This window comes from Danio aesculapii, chromosome 16 (assembly GCF_903798145.1).
Source record: "Danio aesculapii chromosome 16, fDanAes4.1, whole genome shotgun sequence".
Lineage (NCBI taxonomy): Eukaryota > Metazoa > Chordata > Actinopteri > Cypriniformes > Danionidae > Danio > Danio aesculapii.
The window spans coordinates 19727201-19742924 of NC_079450.1; the positions used below are offsets into that span (position 1 = coordinate 19727201).

The 15724-nt window shown below is 33.6% G+C and overlaps 1 protein-coding gene across 1 annotated transcript in view; it reads left to right on the forward strand.

The window, feature by feature from the left end:
• tsnare1 (T-SNARE Domain Containing 1) overlaps positions 1-15724 on the forward strand; it is a 243443-nt gene that overhangs the window by 200853 nt on the left and 26866 nt on the right. The window contains exon 11 of the mRNA XM_056474611.1: positions 941-1050. Coding sequence (XP_056330586.1) covers positions 941-1036 — 96 coding nt within the window. The 3' untranslated portion in view covers positions 1037-1050. The remainder of the gene's footprint in view (positions 1-940; positions 1051-15724) is intronic.

Below are 15724 nucleotides of genomic sequence, written 5' to 3' on the forward strand. Positions count from 1 at the left end.
TCGCCACCTAGTATACACACACACGACATATGTAGCATAAACTTATTTATTAAAAAAAGATGACCATATTTATGTTTTTACAAAGTCAGTGTCATGAATAGATAGGTTAGAGATGATTTAGAGATGAAATTTACAAACTTAAAATGCTAAATTCCCAAGAGTCTTAAGATAGGTCCCTATGTGGTTTCAGCTTTTTTCTGTGAAGTTTCAAGACATAGTTGTTCCATTTGAATGGCATAAAGAAGCTGGTTCAACCATCTATTACTAGCCACTAACTGAGTTGCAGCTGGAAGGGCATTTGCTGTGTAAAACATATGCTGGATAAGTTGGTGGTTCATTCTGCTGTGGTGACCCCTGATTAATAAAGGGACTAAACCGAAGGAAAATGAATGAATGAATGAATTTATCAGTACTGAGTAAACTGTAGGCAGAGTACTGTCCATTTCATCGTTTTGTTTTGTTTTTTTAACAAAGGTAAAGCAGAACGTTTGTGATTCTCTGATCTACACTGCAGTGCTTCATTTCTGCATGAATATGTTTTTGAGCAGATCAAGTGAGCCTATGATTCAATTATCCATTCATAAAGAATCAGGCATTTTAAATAAATCATTGAGTCAATGTTTCAAGCCACCTACTTGCAGTTTTGTCATATTTATTTATCCACGACAGTCCTAAACCAGCCAATGTACCAGCTTAAACAAACATTTATAATTATTGATATAAATAATTGTCAATATAACACTTTTGAGAATATCATACACCTTTTGTGAGAGCATATACCAAAAATCTTTTTCTGTGCTTCATGGGGAAAAGCATTTTAAATGATGGACTGACATGTAAATGAGCAACTTGATGACATGAATCTGACTTTGAGGTGAAGCCATTATGTTTAATGACAGTGTCAGCAATAGAGTGTGTGTTTGTTCTGTGTTCTTCACAGAGGCAGCTGAGGAGGAGGAAGTGTTTTCTGCTGATCGGGGGACTGCTGCTGCTTACTCTGCTGATCATCATCATCGCAGTCTCTGCCAGAAAATGAGAACAGAACCACAGGTGAGCCACGTCTGTTGTGTCCAGGATGTAATACAATTAGAAATGGGAAAAAGAAAGAGAGAAAATATGCAATAGGACCTAGTCAATAAATCAATCAAACAAAAATACATTTATTAGAACATACGTATAAGATCAAACAATTTATAAACAATTTGGTCACACTTTACAATAAGATTTCATTAGTTAATGTATTTACTAACAAGAACTAATTATAAGCAATACTTGTACAGCATTTATTAATCATTGTTCAACATTTACTAATGCATTATTAAAATCCAAATTCATGCTTGTTATCATTAGTTAATGCACCGTGAGTTAACATGAACTAACAACGAGCAACTCTATTTTCATTAACAAACATGAACAAATACTTTAATGAAGGTATTGTTCATTGTTTGTTCGTGTTAGTAAATGCAATAACTAACATTAACTAATACAACCGTATTGTAAAGTTTGACCAACAATTTTTATAAAGTAACACAGCTTAATAGAGAGAGACTCATTTGAGCTCACGATGTACACAATTAGCATCAAAAGTGTTTTGTGAATTTGTTTCTGCATCGTAGTGATTGGCTGATCTTGATTTGATCACTTAATAATGATCGTACATTATGATCAGTGCCATTGCACAAAGTAAACCACTTGGGTATCTTCATTTTGAGTTTATATGTTAATATAATAAATCAAAGTATTAATAAAAAAGCAGTATTTATATAATTCATATTATATAGTTTATGTTTCGTAAACTGCTTATAATAGTAATTGTGTGTATATGTAATAAATGAATTAAGTATAACTTAATTGATTTAAATACTTTTTTTGCATTTGTGTGAGTTTCGTTAAACAAATAAATAAATACAAATACATGTTATAATGTAATTTACATTTTTTAAGTATTTACAGCCTATGACTTGAAGATATTTGTATCTGTAGTGACATTTTTTTAAGTATTTTTATTTATTTAATAATATACTGTGCAAAAGCGGGATGTGGTTGCTATAATGATTGCATGGTTAAACTCATGTCTGTATTTTTTAAATGTATACAGGGTGTCGGCGTGGTCTTAGTCTTAAAATGGCTTAAATTTTAAAAACAGAATTTTACGTTTTAAAAAGTCTTAAATTCACTTAGGTATTTTGTTGTAGGTCTTAAATCATGTTAATCAGGTCTTAATTTTCCTATGTCCAAGTAAAGCTACCCAATCAACAATAATCCATCTCAAAACTGTATATACAGTTGAAGTCAGAATTGTTAGGGCCCTTTGAATTATTATATAGTAACTAGGCCATTAGAAAAAAAATCTCAGTGTTTAGCCCTGTATAAGTCAAAAATGTTATTCATAGTGCTCTTAAAAGGGTCTTAAAAAGTCTTTCATTAGATTTAAAGATACCTGCAAAGAAACCCTGCATATGATATTATTTGATCTTTTTGTATCCAATGCATTATATTATATGGAGTCAATCTATGGCCATATATACTTGCAAAATAAAAAAAAGTTTTGCAAACAAAAAAAAAATAAGTATTGTAAATAAATACGTAAATGCAAATCTCCAAAAATCGCAAAGCAAAAATAATTTTTTGAGAAAAAAAATTTTTTGCTTACAAAAATAAATAACTGCAAAGGGAAAATTAAGTCAAATAAGAAATAAAAATGAAATTTGCAAACAAAAAAAGAATTGAAAATGACCAAGCAGTGCAAAAAACTACAAAATTTGCAATTAAAAATGATATGTGTGCTATGTATATTTGCTAAACATTTTTAGCATTGCCCTTAAAAAACCCGTCCAGTCAATTGCAATGCTCATTTTGATTTGCTTTTTAGTCCACAGTTAGTTTGCGATGCTGTTTTCACTTTGCACTTCACATTTCGGTGTGTTTCTATTTTGTGGCCCTAATTTGACAAGGGGGTGGAGTCACAGGAACTTGGGTGTTTACGGAAGGCCCGCACCTGCCTCCATCATCTGGACATATAGTATCACCGAGGTGGTCTTACAGCCCAGTAGGTTTGGGCCTTTTGTAAACGCCCAAGATCCTTTGTAACGTTTGGTTTTGTAAAGGCAATGCTATAAAAAATATTTAGCAAATATATATAGTGTTTTGTTTTGTTTTTTATTGCAAATATTGTAGATTTTTTTTTTTTTTTTGCACTGCTTGATTTTTATTTGCAGATCTTTTTTGTTTGCAAATTTCATTTTTATTTCTCAAAAATAAATTTTTGCTTTACAATTTTTGGAGATTTGCATTTATTTATTGGTCAATACTTTATTTTTTGTTTGCAAAACTTTCTTTTATTGTGCAAGTATATATGGCTCTGAATTGACTCCATAATAATTGGCCTAAATTGCTCTAAAATAGCAATTTGAGAAAAGACTTAAGACAAGTCTCCTTAATGACACAAGTAATCGAATAGCCACAAAGAAATTTGTCCTAAACAATTCATTTGGACTGAAGCAGGTCATTTAAACATCTGTTATCCTAGCTGCCTTGTAAAATTCCTAAATCCTTCTCCTCATTTCAAACTTCAATATGCGATCATCTCTGTGAAAGAAAACGGGTGTCAAAACAATCGTGCTTACCTAATTGCTTCTTGACATTTGTGTAACCTGAACCGCCGTATCAGGGTCCTATTTTTCACTTGAAAAGCCAATGCGGCGAAAGCACTATAATATTTCAGCCATGGGCGGCCCCTTTCTCTGAGGGGAGCGGGATTTTTATCAGTTAGATGGATTACCTCCTCATTCATCTCTGAAAGGCCAGCTGACAATTACACTCTTCTGTTATTCATTTATCCTCACAATCTACTTTTATTCCTTCATTGACTCATTCATTAGTTCATCGGTTTCTTCTCATTCATCTATCTGTGAGTGTTGGAAAGCGGCTGTGGACTGACTCCATTTCCATGTGATGTTTATCGGTGTGTTCGATCTTTTTCGGCCTCCCTCGGGGAGACGAGACTGACTGACAGGCCGGACTCCCTCTCCGATCGATCCATAGCCTCTCGGCGCTCCCTCTTTTCCTCTGGTACACACACACACGCACACACACCTCCTTTAAAGCGGAGTGTGTGAAACCGAAAGCTGATAGCATCTTTAATTAAGTAGCTCTTAACTCGCATTTGTGAAATAGAGTGAAACAGGGAGCGTAAGTTGTTTGAACTTTGGTGCTAAGATCTCATCTTTTAGCAGGCGCTTGAGCAAATAAGAACAGTTGAGAGATTTTGTCGCTAAAAACATCACTCGACTCAGGCATGCCGTATACGCAGTGTTCACAAACGGAGAACTCTTGAGTGGTAATGGATGTAGGGATATCAGTATTCCAGCGCTGGTATTGTTTTGACCTGCAACTGCCTCTGTTATGCTGTTATTGTGTCTTTCATTCAAATGCTTGATCTTTTTTTCATATTTGGAAGAAACTGTTAGTACTCATTTTAGTGCTAAATGTACCATATCATGTGGGTGCTGTGTTCTGGGGGGGTTTATAATTTTGCGGTGTGGTTGCTAGTCCTGAGTGGTTGTTAGGGTGCTTTCACACCTGTGGATTGATTCTTTGGTTCCAAAACAGGGATTAAAATTGTTACAATGTATATTTTTGTTCTTGGTGTGGTTCGCTTTCACATGGCAAAGTTTCTAAGGGTGCTTTCACACCTGTTTTGTTCTGAAACAGGGATTAACTAAACTAAAAGTTTCTAAACGGACCAAAATAGCTAAAACAAGTCACGGGCGAGTAAACTTTCCTCACATTGTTCAGAATTTCACGGTTTATTATGCAGAGTCCCGCTCAGCTGTCATGTGTCCTTATTTTAATTTATGGCAATGAGCAGTAAGACGTTATAAGCGGAAAGCTGCGCTTTAATTTTGAATGGTGACACCCACAGACTTCGTCACCAAGTATAAATCAGAGGTAAGACTTTCTTATACAGAGCGCTTGGCTAGATATATGCATTACAGGCTTTACATTATAGAGAGAAATAATAGATAAACCAAGATTGCAGTTCGGTCAGTTTTCCTAATGGATAAACAGCTCTCGGTAATAGTTAGCATGCTTTCACTTTCGTATTTGACCTGAAACGCACATTTACCGGTAGGAATGACATCTCGCCTTACTCATAATTGTCTCTTCATATAGCCATACATATGCATTTACATGTCCATAATACACTGTGATTTAGCCGGGCTCAGATCGTTTTGTTTTCTCTCTACAATCGATCCGCTCCAGTGTTTGTTTTAATCAAGCAGAGACCACCTCATCCAGGTGATCTCCGACTGATTGCATTATTGCTGGATTCACATATGCCAAACGAACCACGTTAGCTGGGGAAACGCACCAGGTTCTGAAACAAAAGTCTAGGTGTGAAAGCACCCTTAGATTGTTAGGATGTTCTCAAGTTTTCATGGCTTAGTTTAGATGTTTTTTTAATTATTATGTTAAAAGTCGCAAGTTCATACAACACTGTTAAAAAAGAGATTAGCTGACTTTACTTAAAGTGAGTAAACCTGTTGCCCTAAAATTAGAAAGTAAATTAATTCTGTGCATAATTATAGAAAGTTAAGTCAATTTAGCATATTCAAGTTACAGTTTGCTCAAATACAAGTTTACTCACTTTTTAAGTCAACGTGTTGCTTTTTAAGCAATGGATTTTAATATTTTTTGTTTAATAACTAATCTTTTTACTGCTCTTTCTCTCTCTCTGCCTTTCTCAAACTATAATATTTATTTTAAATTTTCAGTCGATGAATAATAAAAACCTTCAAAACCATATTTTATTTATTTATTGTTTGTTTGTTTAATTTATTTATTGTTTGATTTATTAGTTAGTTTGTTTGTTTGATGGTTTTTATTTATTTATTGTTATTTTATTTTTTGTTTGATTTATTAGTTAGTTTTTTTTTTTTTTTTTGCTGGTTTTTATTTATCTATTTATTTTTATTATTTATCTGTTAGTTTAAACAGCAAAAATCCGTCCAAGGCACTCAAAAAGGTGGGAAAAAATAATAAAAAGCCTTAACTCTTTAACTAATTTGTTAGTTTTTTTTTATTTTTTATTATTTATTTATTTATTTATTTATTTTTGTAGATTTTTTTATTTATCTATTTGTATGTAAGTTTGCTTTTATTTTTTTTTTTTTTTGTTTGGTTTATTTATTAGTTTGTTTGTTTGTTTGTTTATTGGTTTTATTTATTTATTTATTTTTGTTTGATTTAATTGTTAGTTTGTTTGCTTGTTTTTATTTATTTATTTATTTATTTTTGTTAGATTTATTTGTTTGTTTGTTTATTTGTTTTTATTTATTTATTTATTTATTTATTTATTTATTTATTTATTTATTTATGTTTGATTTAATTGTTAGTTTGTTTGTTTGCTAGTTTTTATTATTATTTTTTATTTAATTGTTAGTTTGTTTGTTTGTTTGTTTGTTTGTTTGTTTGTTTGTTTGTTTTTATTTAATCATTTCTTTTTTTCATTCTTTTTTTGTTTTATTTATTTGTTAGTTTGTGTGTTTGTTTGTTTGCTTGCTTGTATTTATTTATTTGTTTATTATTGATTTATTTATATATTTATTTGTTTGTTTGTTTGTTTTCCCATTACTAAAGGTTTTTATAAATCTTATTTCTATTCAACCTTCCATTTCTTATAAATAAATGAATTGTCTGAGATTGTGAAAAAAATCAATATTAATTAAATGTTTTGTGTGTGTGCGTGTGTGCGTGCGCGCGTGTGTGTGTGTGTGTGCGCGTGTGTGTGTGTGTGGGTTTTAAATCTATTCCAATGCAGATTTGTAATGACTAAATAACGACAGATTATTATGTTCTGGTGAACCCTTTTAAAAGTATAATTACATTAAAAGTGCAGCTGTTTAGTTGATTCCACACCAGTGTCAATCACTTCTTGCTCACCTCTTAATTCCCAATGTCTTTAATTCACTTAAGTCCTGGATAATGCTTTTAAGAGATGCCTGGACCAAACGCGTCACACACATCATGGTTCCATACCCTATGGTATTTTAGAGAAGACATGTGAAAAGGGGTTTTTCGCTCAAAGCCACACTGTTCGGTTCAGTGCTATAACAGACTATAGAATCTGGAGAGCTTTCCGGAGACCCATCCAAAAGCTGCATCGATTTATGGAGAATTAACAGCTCTGAATCTATGTAAACATGAGCCATTTGTTCTGGTGACACTCTGTTTTTATCCTCATGCGCTGCACAGTTTGTGATTATTTTGTGCCATGTCTCCTTATAACCCCAGCTGTTCGCAGCTTTAGTGCATTTTTTTTCTTTGTAAAATTAGTTGAAATTATCACTGGGTGCCAAATGGCCATTAAAACTGTGCTGTAAAACCAATATAGTCCTGGAATTCATTTCAGGTTGATGTTTTGATAGACATATTCGAAACATGGTGCGATCCAATCACTTTTTGGAAGCATTTGGAAATCACCTCAGATGTCAGTTGTAGTGTAAATGACAATCTGTGTTTAATGTTTTGGACAGCAAGGGCCATCTACAGACCTGTCAATCATCCACCGACAGTTCCTGAAATTGATTGATTGATGGATTCAAATGGCCCTGTTTTTAATTTATTTACTGGATTTTTGGATGTTTGTTTCTTGGTATGTCTGTTCGTTTATATATTTAAATTATTGCTTATTAATTTATATTGTTTAAATTATATATAAATTGAAAAAATTTCCCATGTAATTTGTTTATTTGCCTACATTTTCCATGTTTATACTTAACTATTTTGTTATATTTGTCAACAAAACTACCAACATATTTTGCTGTGATTTTTTTTTTTTGATTAATTTAGCATTTTATTTTAAAAGATTTAGTTTATTTATTTGTTAGTCATTCTTAATATTTTATGTTTTAATTATTGGTTTAAATTATTTATTTATTGATTAGATTTAATAAATTATGTAATTTTATGTATTTGTTATTGTTAAGTTTGTTTGTTTGTTTATTTAATTACTTTATTTATTTGTTTGTTTGTTTATTCCCTATAATTTAAGTGTTTTACTGCTTCATTTAGTTAACGTTTCTCATATTTATTCTTTACTATTTTTAATAATTTTTTTTTTTTTTGCTTTTTTGTTTACATTTCATTATTTATTTAGTATTTCCTGTAATGTATTTATAGTTTTGAACTGTGGTTCATTTATTAACTTAATGTTTTGCTAATGCTTTGGTTTGTTTATTTTATTGTGCTTTATTTTTGTTGTTCATTATTACAGTACTAATTTGTTTATTTATTTCACTGCAAAAAAAAAAAAAAAGACAAAAGCTGAGATAACTAATATTTTTATGTTCCTTTGTTACTTATTTCAATGCATTTTTCTGGTTTAAATTGTAACTAAACTAAATTGTAAACAAATTTTAAAATAAACGTTAAAGCTTCATATGTTTAGTCAGTTTAATTGATGTTTGACATGTGGTATAAGTGAATTGGATTAAATAAATTAGCTGTAGTGTATGAGTGCATGTGTGAATGTGAGAGAGAGTACTGGGTTGTGGCTGGAAGGGCATCTGCTGCGTAAAACATATGCCGGAATAGTTGGCAGTTCATTCCGCTGTGGCGACCCTTGATAAATAAGGGACAAAGTCAAAAGAAAATGAATGTTTGATGTAGTTTGACATGACTAGAAAATTTAATTTGAGTTTAATTTGTACATTACTCTTTAGAAAATTCTTGCTGCCTTTTTTTTTGTTGAATTAAATTAACTTTTCTAGTCATCTCAACTTACATCAATCAAACTGACTAAAAATATTAAGTTAAAATTTGTATAACTTAAATTTCTTTGCTGGAACCTGATTTATTTATTAAAATAAGTTGAATTAACATAGAAATATTTATTGTCTTGACTTTTTGTCATTACATTTTTACAGTGTGCTAAAACGTTTCAAGTTTTACAATGTTTTCACCTCTAACAAAATCAGTGGCATACATTTTAAATGCAACTAATTTGCTAAAGTGTTCAAGCCATCATTTAAATTAAGTTACAGTACATTAAAAAGGTGGTCTGAATCTTTCCAGAGATACAGACACAGTGGCTATGATTATGCAACTGACCAAAATGTGAACTTGTGATTAATTTACCCAAAACCTATATTACTTGCAGATGTTCACAGAAACTTGTATGCTAAGAAGTAAGGTTATACGTGACAAATCAGAGAATCCTTCACAAAAAAAGAAAGAAAAAATCATTCCCAAAAGCAAAGGAATAAAAATGAGAAAAGGACTATGAGAAATGTTGGACTGATGATGTTGCAAACAGACAGGGAGGAAGAGGGAAGAAGAGCGCAGGGCGTAATATATCAGTTTAATGATTCAACAATGACAGAAATAACCGAGGAGCTGTTTTGCCTCTCAAATCAATAGCCCTGCGCTTTATGATGCTCTAAATAACGCAATAACTGCTCCTTGACACTTATTCCTGCGAGTTGTGTTGCCAGCGCTGCCCTCACATCTTGTTTACAGACTCATTTAGGTGAAAAAGATCCTTCAATATTCATGTCAACAGCATGAGCTTGACCGCGGCCACTCTTTCCGCTCTGAGCTGCTGAAATTGAGAGCAATTTGACAGCAGCCGCAAACTCATTGAGTAACCGATTGCCTAAAATGAACCCTCAGCAGCATGACAACAGTCTATTACGGTGTTTAAATGTTGTGACCATTGTGCATTATTATATAGTAGATGTATTAATCCATCATCTGTCAGCAGGTTTTGATGAGGGACAGGGGAATGTTCAAGCAGTTGTAGAACTCAATGATCTCTGGATTTCTAATATCAGACAATTTCTTGATTAAAATATGATGTATGGGATATATAGTTTGTGGAGAGCTCCCCACCCCCTGCACATGTTGCAATATTATGGCCAATCAGGGGCATTTTGGATTAGTTGGCTATCAAACTGTGCCAATCAGAGGCATTTACATTTGTTAACGCCGAAAAGCTGCCAATCACAGGTGCTTATGTTTTAGAGGCATATTGATTAGTTAGTGTTAAAACTGTGCCAGCCTGAAGCGTGTAGATTACGTAGTGCTACACACGAGCCAATCAGAGACATTACGATTTGTTAGGACTGATAATGAGCCAATTATATATTTTTTAGAATAGATAGTACTGAAAATGTGCCCCTCAGAGGCATTTTGATTAAGTTGAATCAGAGATATTTGGTGTATCAGTGTATCAGTTAGTGCTGTAAATGTCTTAAACTCATTTTTAAAAATATATTAACATGGACATTTAGATTTTTTAATTGTAATAATATTGTAATTACTGTGTTGTATTTTATATCAAGCAGATACTGCACATCCTTGGTAATCGCGTGTCTCAAAAAGATCTTTTCAACTATGATTTTTATTTTAGTTTTTAGTATTTTTTATTTTAGTTGTTCTGTTCTATAACTACATTCTGAACTCTGAACTGCATTCTGTAGTCAGTTTCTGAAGCTAATTTCCTCATCCAAATCTGTATCTTTGTTTTGTGTTTGTTTTTCATTTTTTTCTGTCTTCACCAGCACATTTTGCTTGAAAAATTAAGGAAAATCTGACAGACTAGAAATAAAACATGGGATCCATGCCATTATGTTGCTTATAGTTTTATTCATGGTGAATTTGAAATAGAATAAATGTCAGAAAAAAATATATAAGTGAGATATTTCAATTTTTTTACATTGGCTTCTTGGGCTTATCATACACCCTGCGCAATAAGGCACAAGATGTGCATGACGCGATTTGTTGCTATTTTCAGAACAGCGCAACGGTAATTTTCAAATTTTGCGCCATGATGTTTAAATAGCAAATCCATTTGCGCCACTTTGTGGACTCTTGGGTGTGCTGGTCTAAAAAGAGGTGTGTGTTAAGGGGCACTGTTCGCGTGTTGCTATTTTGAGGATCTGAAATAGATTGCACCATTGACCAACTAATAGCTAGTCTAAAGTCCAGCACAGAACACGTTAGCTATGTGCCTATGCAGGTCCAAATGCTTACACATTGCTTAATACACACAGGATGTACAACAATACAAAAAATATCTTTACATATGTAAAAATTAAAGGATTAAAATGTTACAAAAAATTGATTTGTTCACCTGTCGGGTTTTAGAGACGTATGCATCACCATATGGGGCATAAGAATAGGACATGTGTTTGGATATAGCTATGTTTTTTTGACCACACTCCACTATTATTGTTCATTTATTCATTTGCTTAAATTAGAACTGAATTTAGAAATAGTTTTGAAACAAATCTTTGCGCTTAACAAACAAAATTGAATATGTATGCTAATGGATGTCTTCAGTGGAGTGCAACACTGTTTCCTTATCCACAAAAGTAAATGAAAAAAGTAAGGATAAAAGTAAAGAGAAAGTAAAGAGGCCAAATGGAGGAGGCTCATTCTTTATCCTCATGCTGCAGGTTTTCTCGCCAGTGACGTGTGAAGCGTACTTACAAAGTTCACCATGTAAAAAGCAAATGCGCCACGGCGTGACGCAACTGACTCTTAATAGGAATGGGGGATGAGACTCTGATTGGTTTAATGCACATTATGCTCAAAACACACCCATAACTCATTAAGAGAATAAGCACAACCCTATTAGACCCTTTTACGCCAGGGCTCAAACCATATTTTTCCATCCTCAAAATAGTAAATGTGGATTCAGACACACCCTTAATGCTTTTGCACTTTAGACTTTGCACTTAGATGTTAAAATAGAGCCCTGTCTGTTTATATGAAAAACATAAGTCTGTAAATTGTAATTATCCCCTTACGCAACACAGGCTCATTGGAAATATGAGCTTCAGCCTTCTTTTTTTTTTTTTTGTGAAACCAACTTCAATATACATCTGACTGTAGTTTCAATGTAAAATGACTGCTACGAGGCAGAATGATGACAAATTTTTCCCCTTTTTACACTAATGATACTTATAGAAACATACTATCGACAAATAAATTGTTATAATTTTTTGTTGTTGTTTTTTGTTGTAATTTTAGACTTCTTTGGCACTTGTAAACACAATTATGTGAACAGCAACAGTGGTGTTGATTTACTCTATAAATCTGAGCTAGAGTCTTTGTTTGGAAATGCATGCAGGAACAGGATTTTAGTGAATGTGTGTGAATAGTGACAGTGAATGTGTCTCGTTTCTTGTGTGAAATTAATGATTTTGTTCATAAAGACACTCAATCTAATTAGCCTACTTTTAATGATCTAGAAAGTTGTTTGTCTAAGTAGTCAACAGTATACACATAAATGTTACAATGTAATAGCATATATTAGGAACTAATTAGAAAAAAAAGGAAAATAAATAAATGGTCACACTTTTTTTGATGGTTCGTTTGTTGAAATCAAGTTACATTGTATTTACATGTCAACTGATTTGCATTAGATTGTAAGTAGGTTGGGGTTAGGGTTAGTGTAAGACTTGTACTTGCAAAGTTTCTTATAGTCAGTTAAATGTCTGTTGAAGGAGCAGTATCAACATATATTAAGCAGACAGTCTACTAATAATCAAATGGACCATCAAAATAAAGTGTTACCAAATAAATAAATAGATAAATAAATAAACATTATTTATTTAAAGTACTTATTATTATTTTTTTCTGCTTTAACATTTATTTATTTTTACTGTAAAAAAAAGTTTAGTAAAATGAGTACATCATAGTTTTATTGTTGTTGTTGCTGTTTGTTTATGTGTTTATTTTTGACAGTATGCTATCTCACTTGTTTACAACCCTTGTGTTTTGAACTTCTGGGAAAAGTTTAATTAAAACCTGTGAGGAAATTGCTTCTCGGAAGTGCTATAGAAACTGCTACAGAAACAGAACATTTAGTTTATGGTGCAGATTAATTGCAGACCCCGACAAAACAAGCACCAGATATACGGCATAAACCCAGAATTCAAATAAAAACAGCGAATGTTTATCAAAGAGATTTTTATGATGCAACATTTTTCATAATATAAAAACGGCTCCTGGTGACAACTCAAAAAGGTTTTGGCCACAGATGTGCTTGTGAGACTTGTCACATTTAAGCGCTGAGTCACATTATTTGTAGTGCGCAACCTTATTTATAATTATGTGTTCCAGATTGTTTTTTTTTTTTTTTTTTCTGTTTTTTGTATCCCAGGATATTTTTTTTTCTTTGTTGGCCTATACAGTACAGTCATATTCAGTATACATCTGTAATATTGCTCCAGAAAGAAATTGTTAAGAGAAAGTTTGCTGAAAGTCATTTGTTATTTCTAATACTGTATGTTTCCTTTTAATATTTCACTGCTGAACTATGAGTATAGTGTTTTTAAAAATAGTTCTAGATTTTCCTGAATCTTGGTGCTAATTTTTAGGCAGGGGTGCATATTAAGAGAACCTAGAGATGTTGCTTGGTCCAAATGTATATACATATATCTGTACGTCAGATTAATATGCAGGATCGGATCACATGAACGATTATCCAGTGGTTTCACTTTTTGCTTGTGTTGAATGATGCTTAAATGATGCTACAAGGGGAACTTTTAAGTGAAACTGAAAGCGTTGGTCAGCCAAAAACGATTCTCTAGTCCTGTATCTGGTCTGCAAATTTCATTTACATTGCGCATGCATACCTGAGAACCGCTTATCTGCACCCCTGCTTAAAAGGCTTTGCATAAACTTGCACCACAATATCTGGCAGATCTTTTAACACTCTTCAACCCTAGCAGAAATTTCTGATCTTCTCTGTGTGGTCTTTTATAGTTGTTCCTAAAACAGGGCTGTTTCTCACTGTGCTACTGTATGTGGATTTTTTTCCCAGTTAACATTATGAATTTAAAGTCCCTTACAATTTTTAAATCTTTACTTAAATGAAGTTTATTTATAAACTAATTTCAAGAGGATCACATGCTTATGAATGCTTGCGGCTGGTCACGCATTATTCAATTTATGATTCACCAATCAGACGATTCCTAAGCCACTATAAACACCTTAAATTCCATATAACAGCCATCTTCATTTTGAAGAGTCCCCCCTTCCACCCCCACTCCTCCTTTCCTAGATGGGTGGCACAGTGGCCCATTGGTTAGCACTGTTGCCTCACAGTAAGAACGTCACTGGTTCTAGTCCTAACCAAGCCAGCCGACGTTTCTGTGCGGAGTTTACACGTTCTCCCCGTGTTCACGTGGGTTTCCGCCGGGTTCTGCTGTTTCCTCCCACCGTCAAAAAACATGCAACTTAAGTTAATTGACTAATCCAAATCGGCACCATAGACATGCTCCTAGTAAGTAGTTATCTCTATCACTATCTGTTTATGAGCTACTACAGCAGGGGAGTTCTCGAGATCTACCTGAGCTCAAACTCCCCTCTCGCCTTGCAAATGGGAGGGAGCCCGGGGCTGGAGAATCTTATGACCTCAGGGCTCTCTCCTGGGACAGCTTGCCAAACATGCTTTATAATTAATCATCAGCTAAGTGTGAACTATTGAAAACATTGGTTTGTCTTCTGTTATCTGTTTTTATCTTTTATCATCATTGTATCTTTAATGTATGTTGTCTTGATTTGTAAAGCTCTTTGAGAAAGTAACATTTAAAGGCACTATATACAGTTGAAGTCAGAATCATTAGCATATTTCAACATAATATAATCAACATACACTCACTGGCCACTTTTTTAGGTACACCTTACTAGTACCGGGTTGGACCCACTTTTGCCTTTAGAACTGCCTTAATTCTTTATGGGATAGATTCAACAAGGTACTGGATTTTAAGATTTTGGTCCATATTGACATGATAGCACATCCATGATGCGAATCTCTCATTTCACCACATCCCAAAGGTGCTCTATTGGATTGAGGTCTGGTGACTGTGGAGGCCATTTGAGTACAGTGAACTCATTGTCATGTTTAAGAAACCAGTCTGAGATGATTTGCGCTTTATGACATAGCGCGTTATACTGCTGGAAGTAGCCATCAGGAAGATAGGTACACAGTGGTCATAAAGGGATGGACATGGTCAGCAACAATACTCAGGCAGGCTGTGGCATTGACATGATGCTCAATTGGTACTAATGGGCCCAAAGTGTGGCAAAAAAAATATCCCCCACACCATTAAACCGCCACCACTAGCCTGAAGCATTGATACAAGACAGGATGGATCCATGCTTTCATGTTGTTGATGACAAATTCTGATCCTACCATCTGAATGTCACAGCAGAAATCAAGACACAATAGACCAGGCAATATTTTTCTAATCTTCTATTGTCCAAATTTGGTGAGCCTGTAAGAATTGTAGCCTCCATTTCCTGTTCTTAGCTGACAGGAGTGTCACCCGGTGTGGTCTTCTGCTCCTGTAGCCCACCCGCCTCAAAGTTGGACGTGTTGTGCATTTTGAGATGCTCTTCTGCATACCTCGGTTGTAACAAGTGGTTATTTGAGTTACTATTGCCTTTCTATCAGCTGGAACCATTCTGGCCATTTTCTTTTGACCTCTGGCATCAACAAGGGATTTGTGCCCACAGAACTACCACCCACTGGATATTTTCTCTTTTTTTGGACCATTCTTTGTAACCCCCAAAGATGGTTGTGCGTGTAAATCCCAGTAGATCAATAGTTTCTGAAATACTCAGACCAGCCTGTCTAGGACCAACAACCATGCCATGTTCAAAGTCACTTAAATCACCTTTCTTCCCCATTCTGATGCTCAGTTTG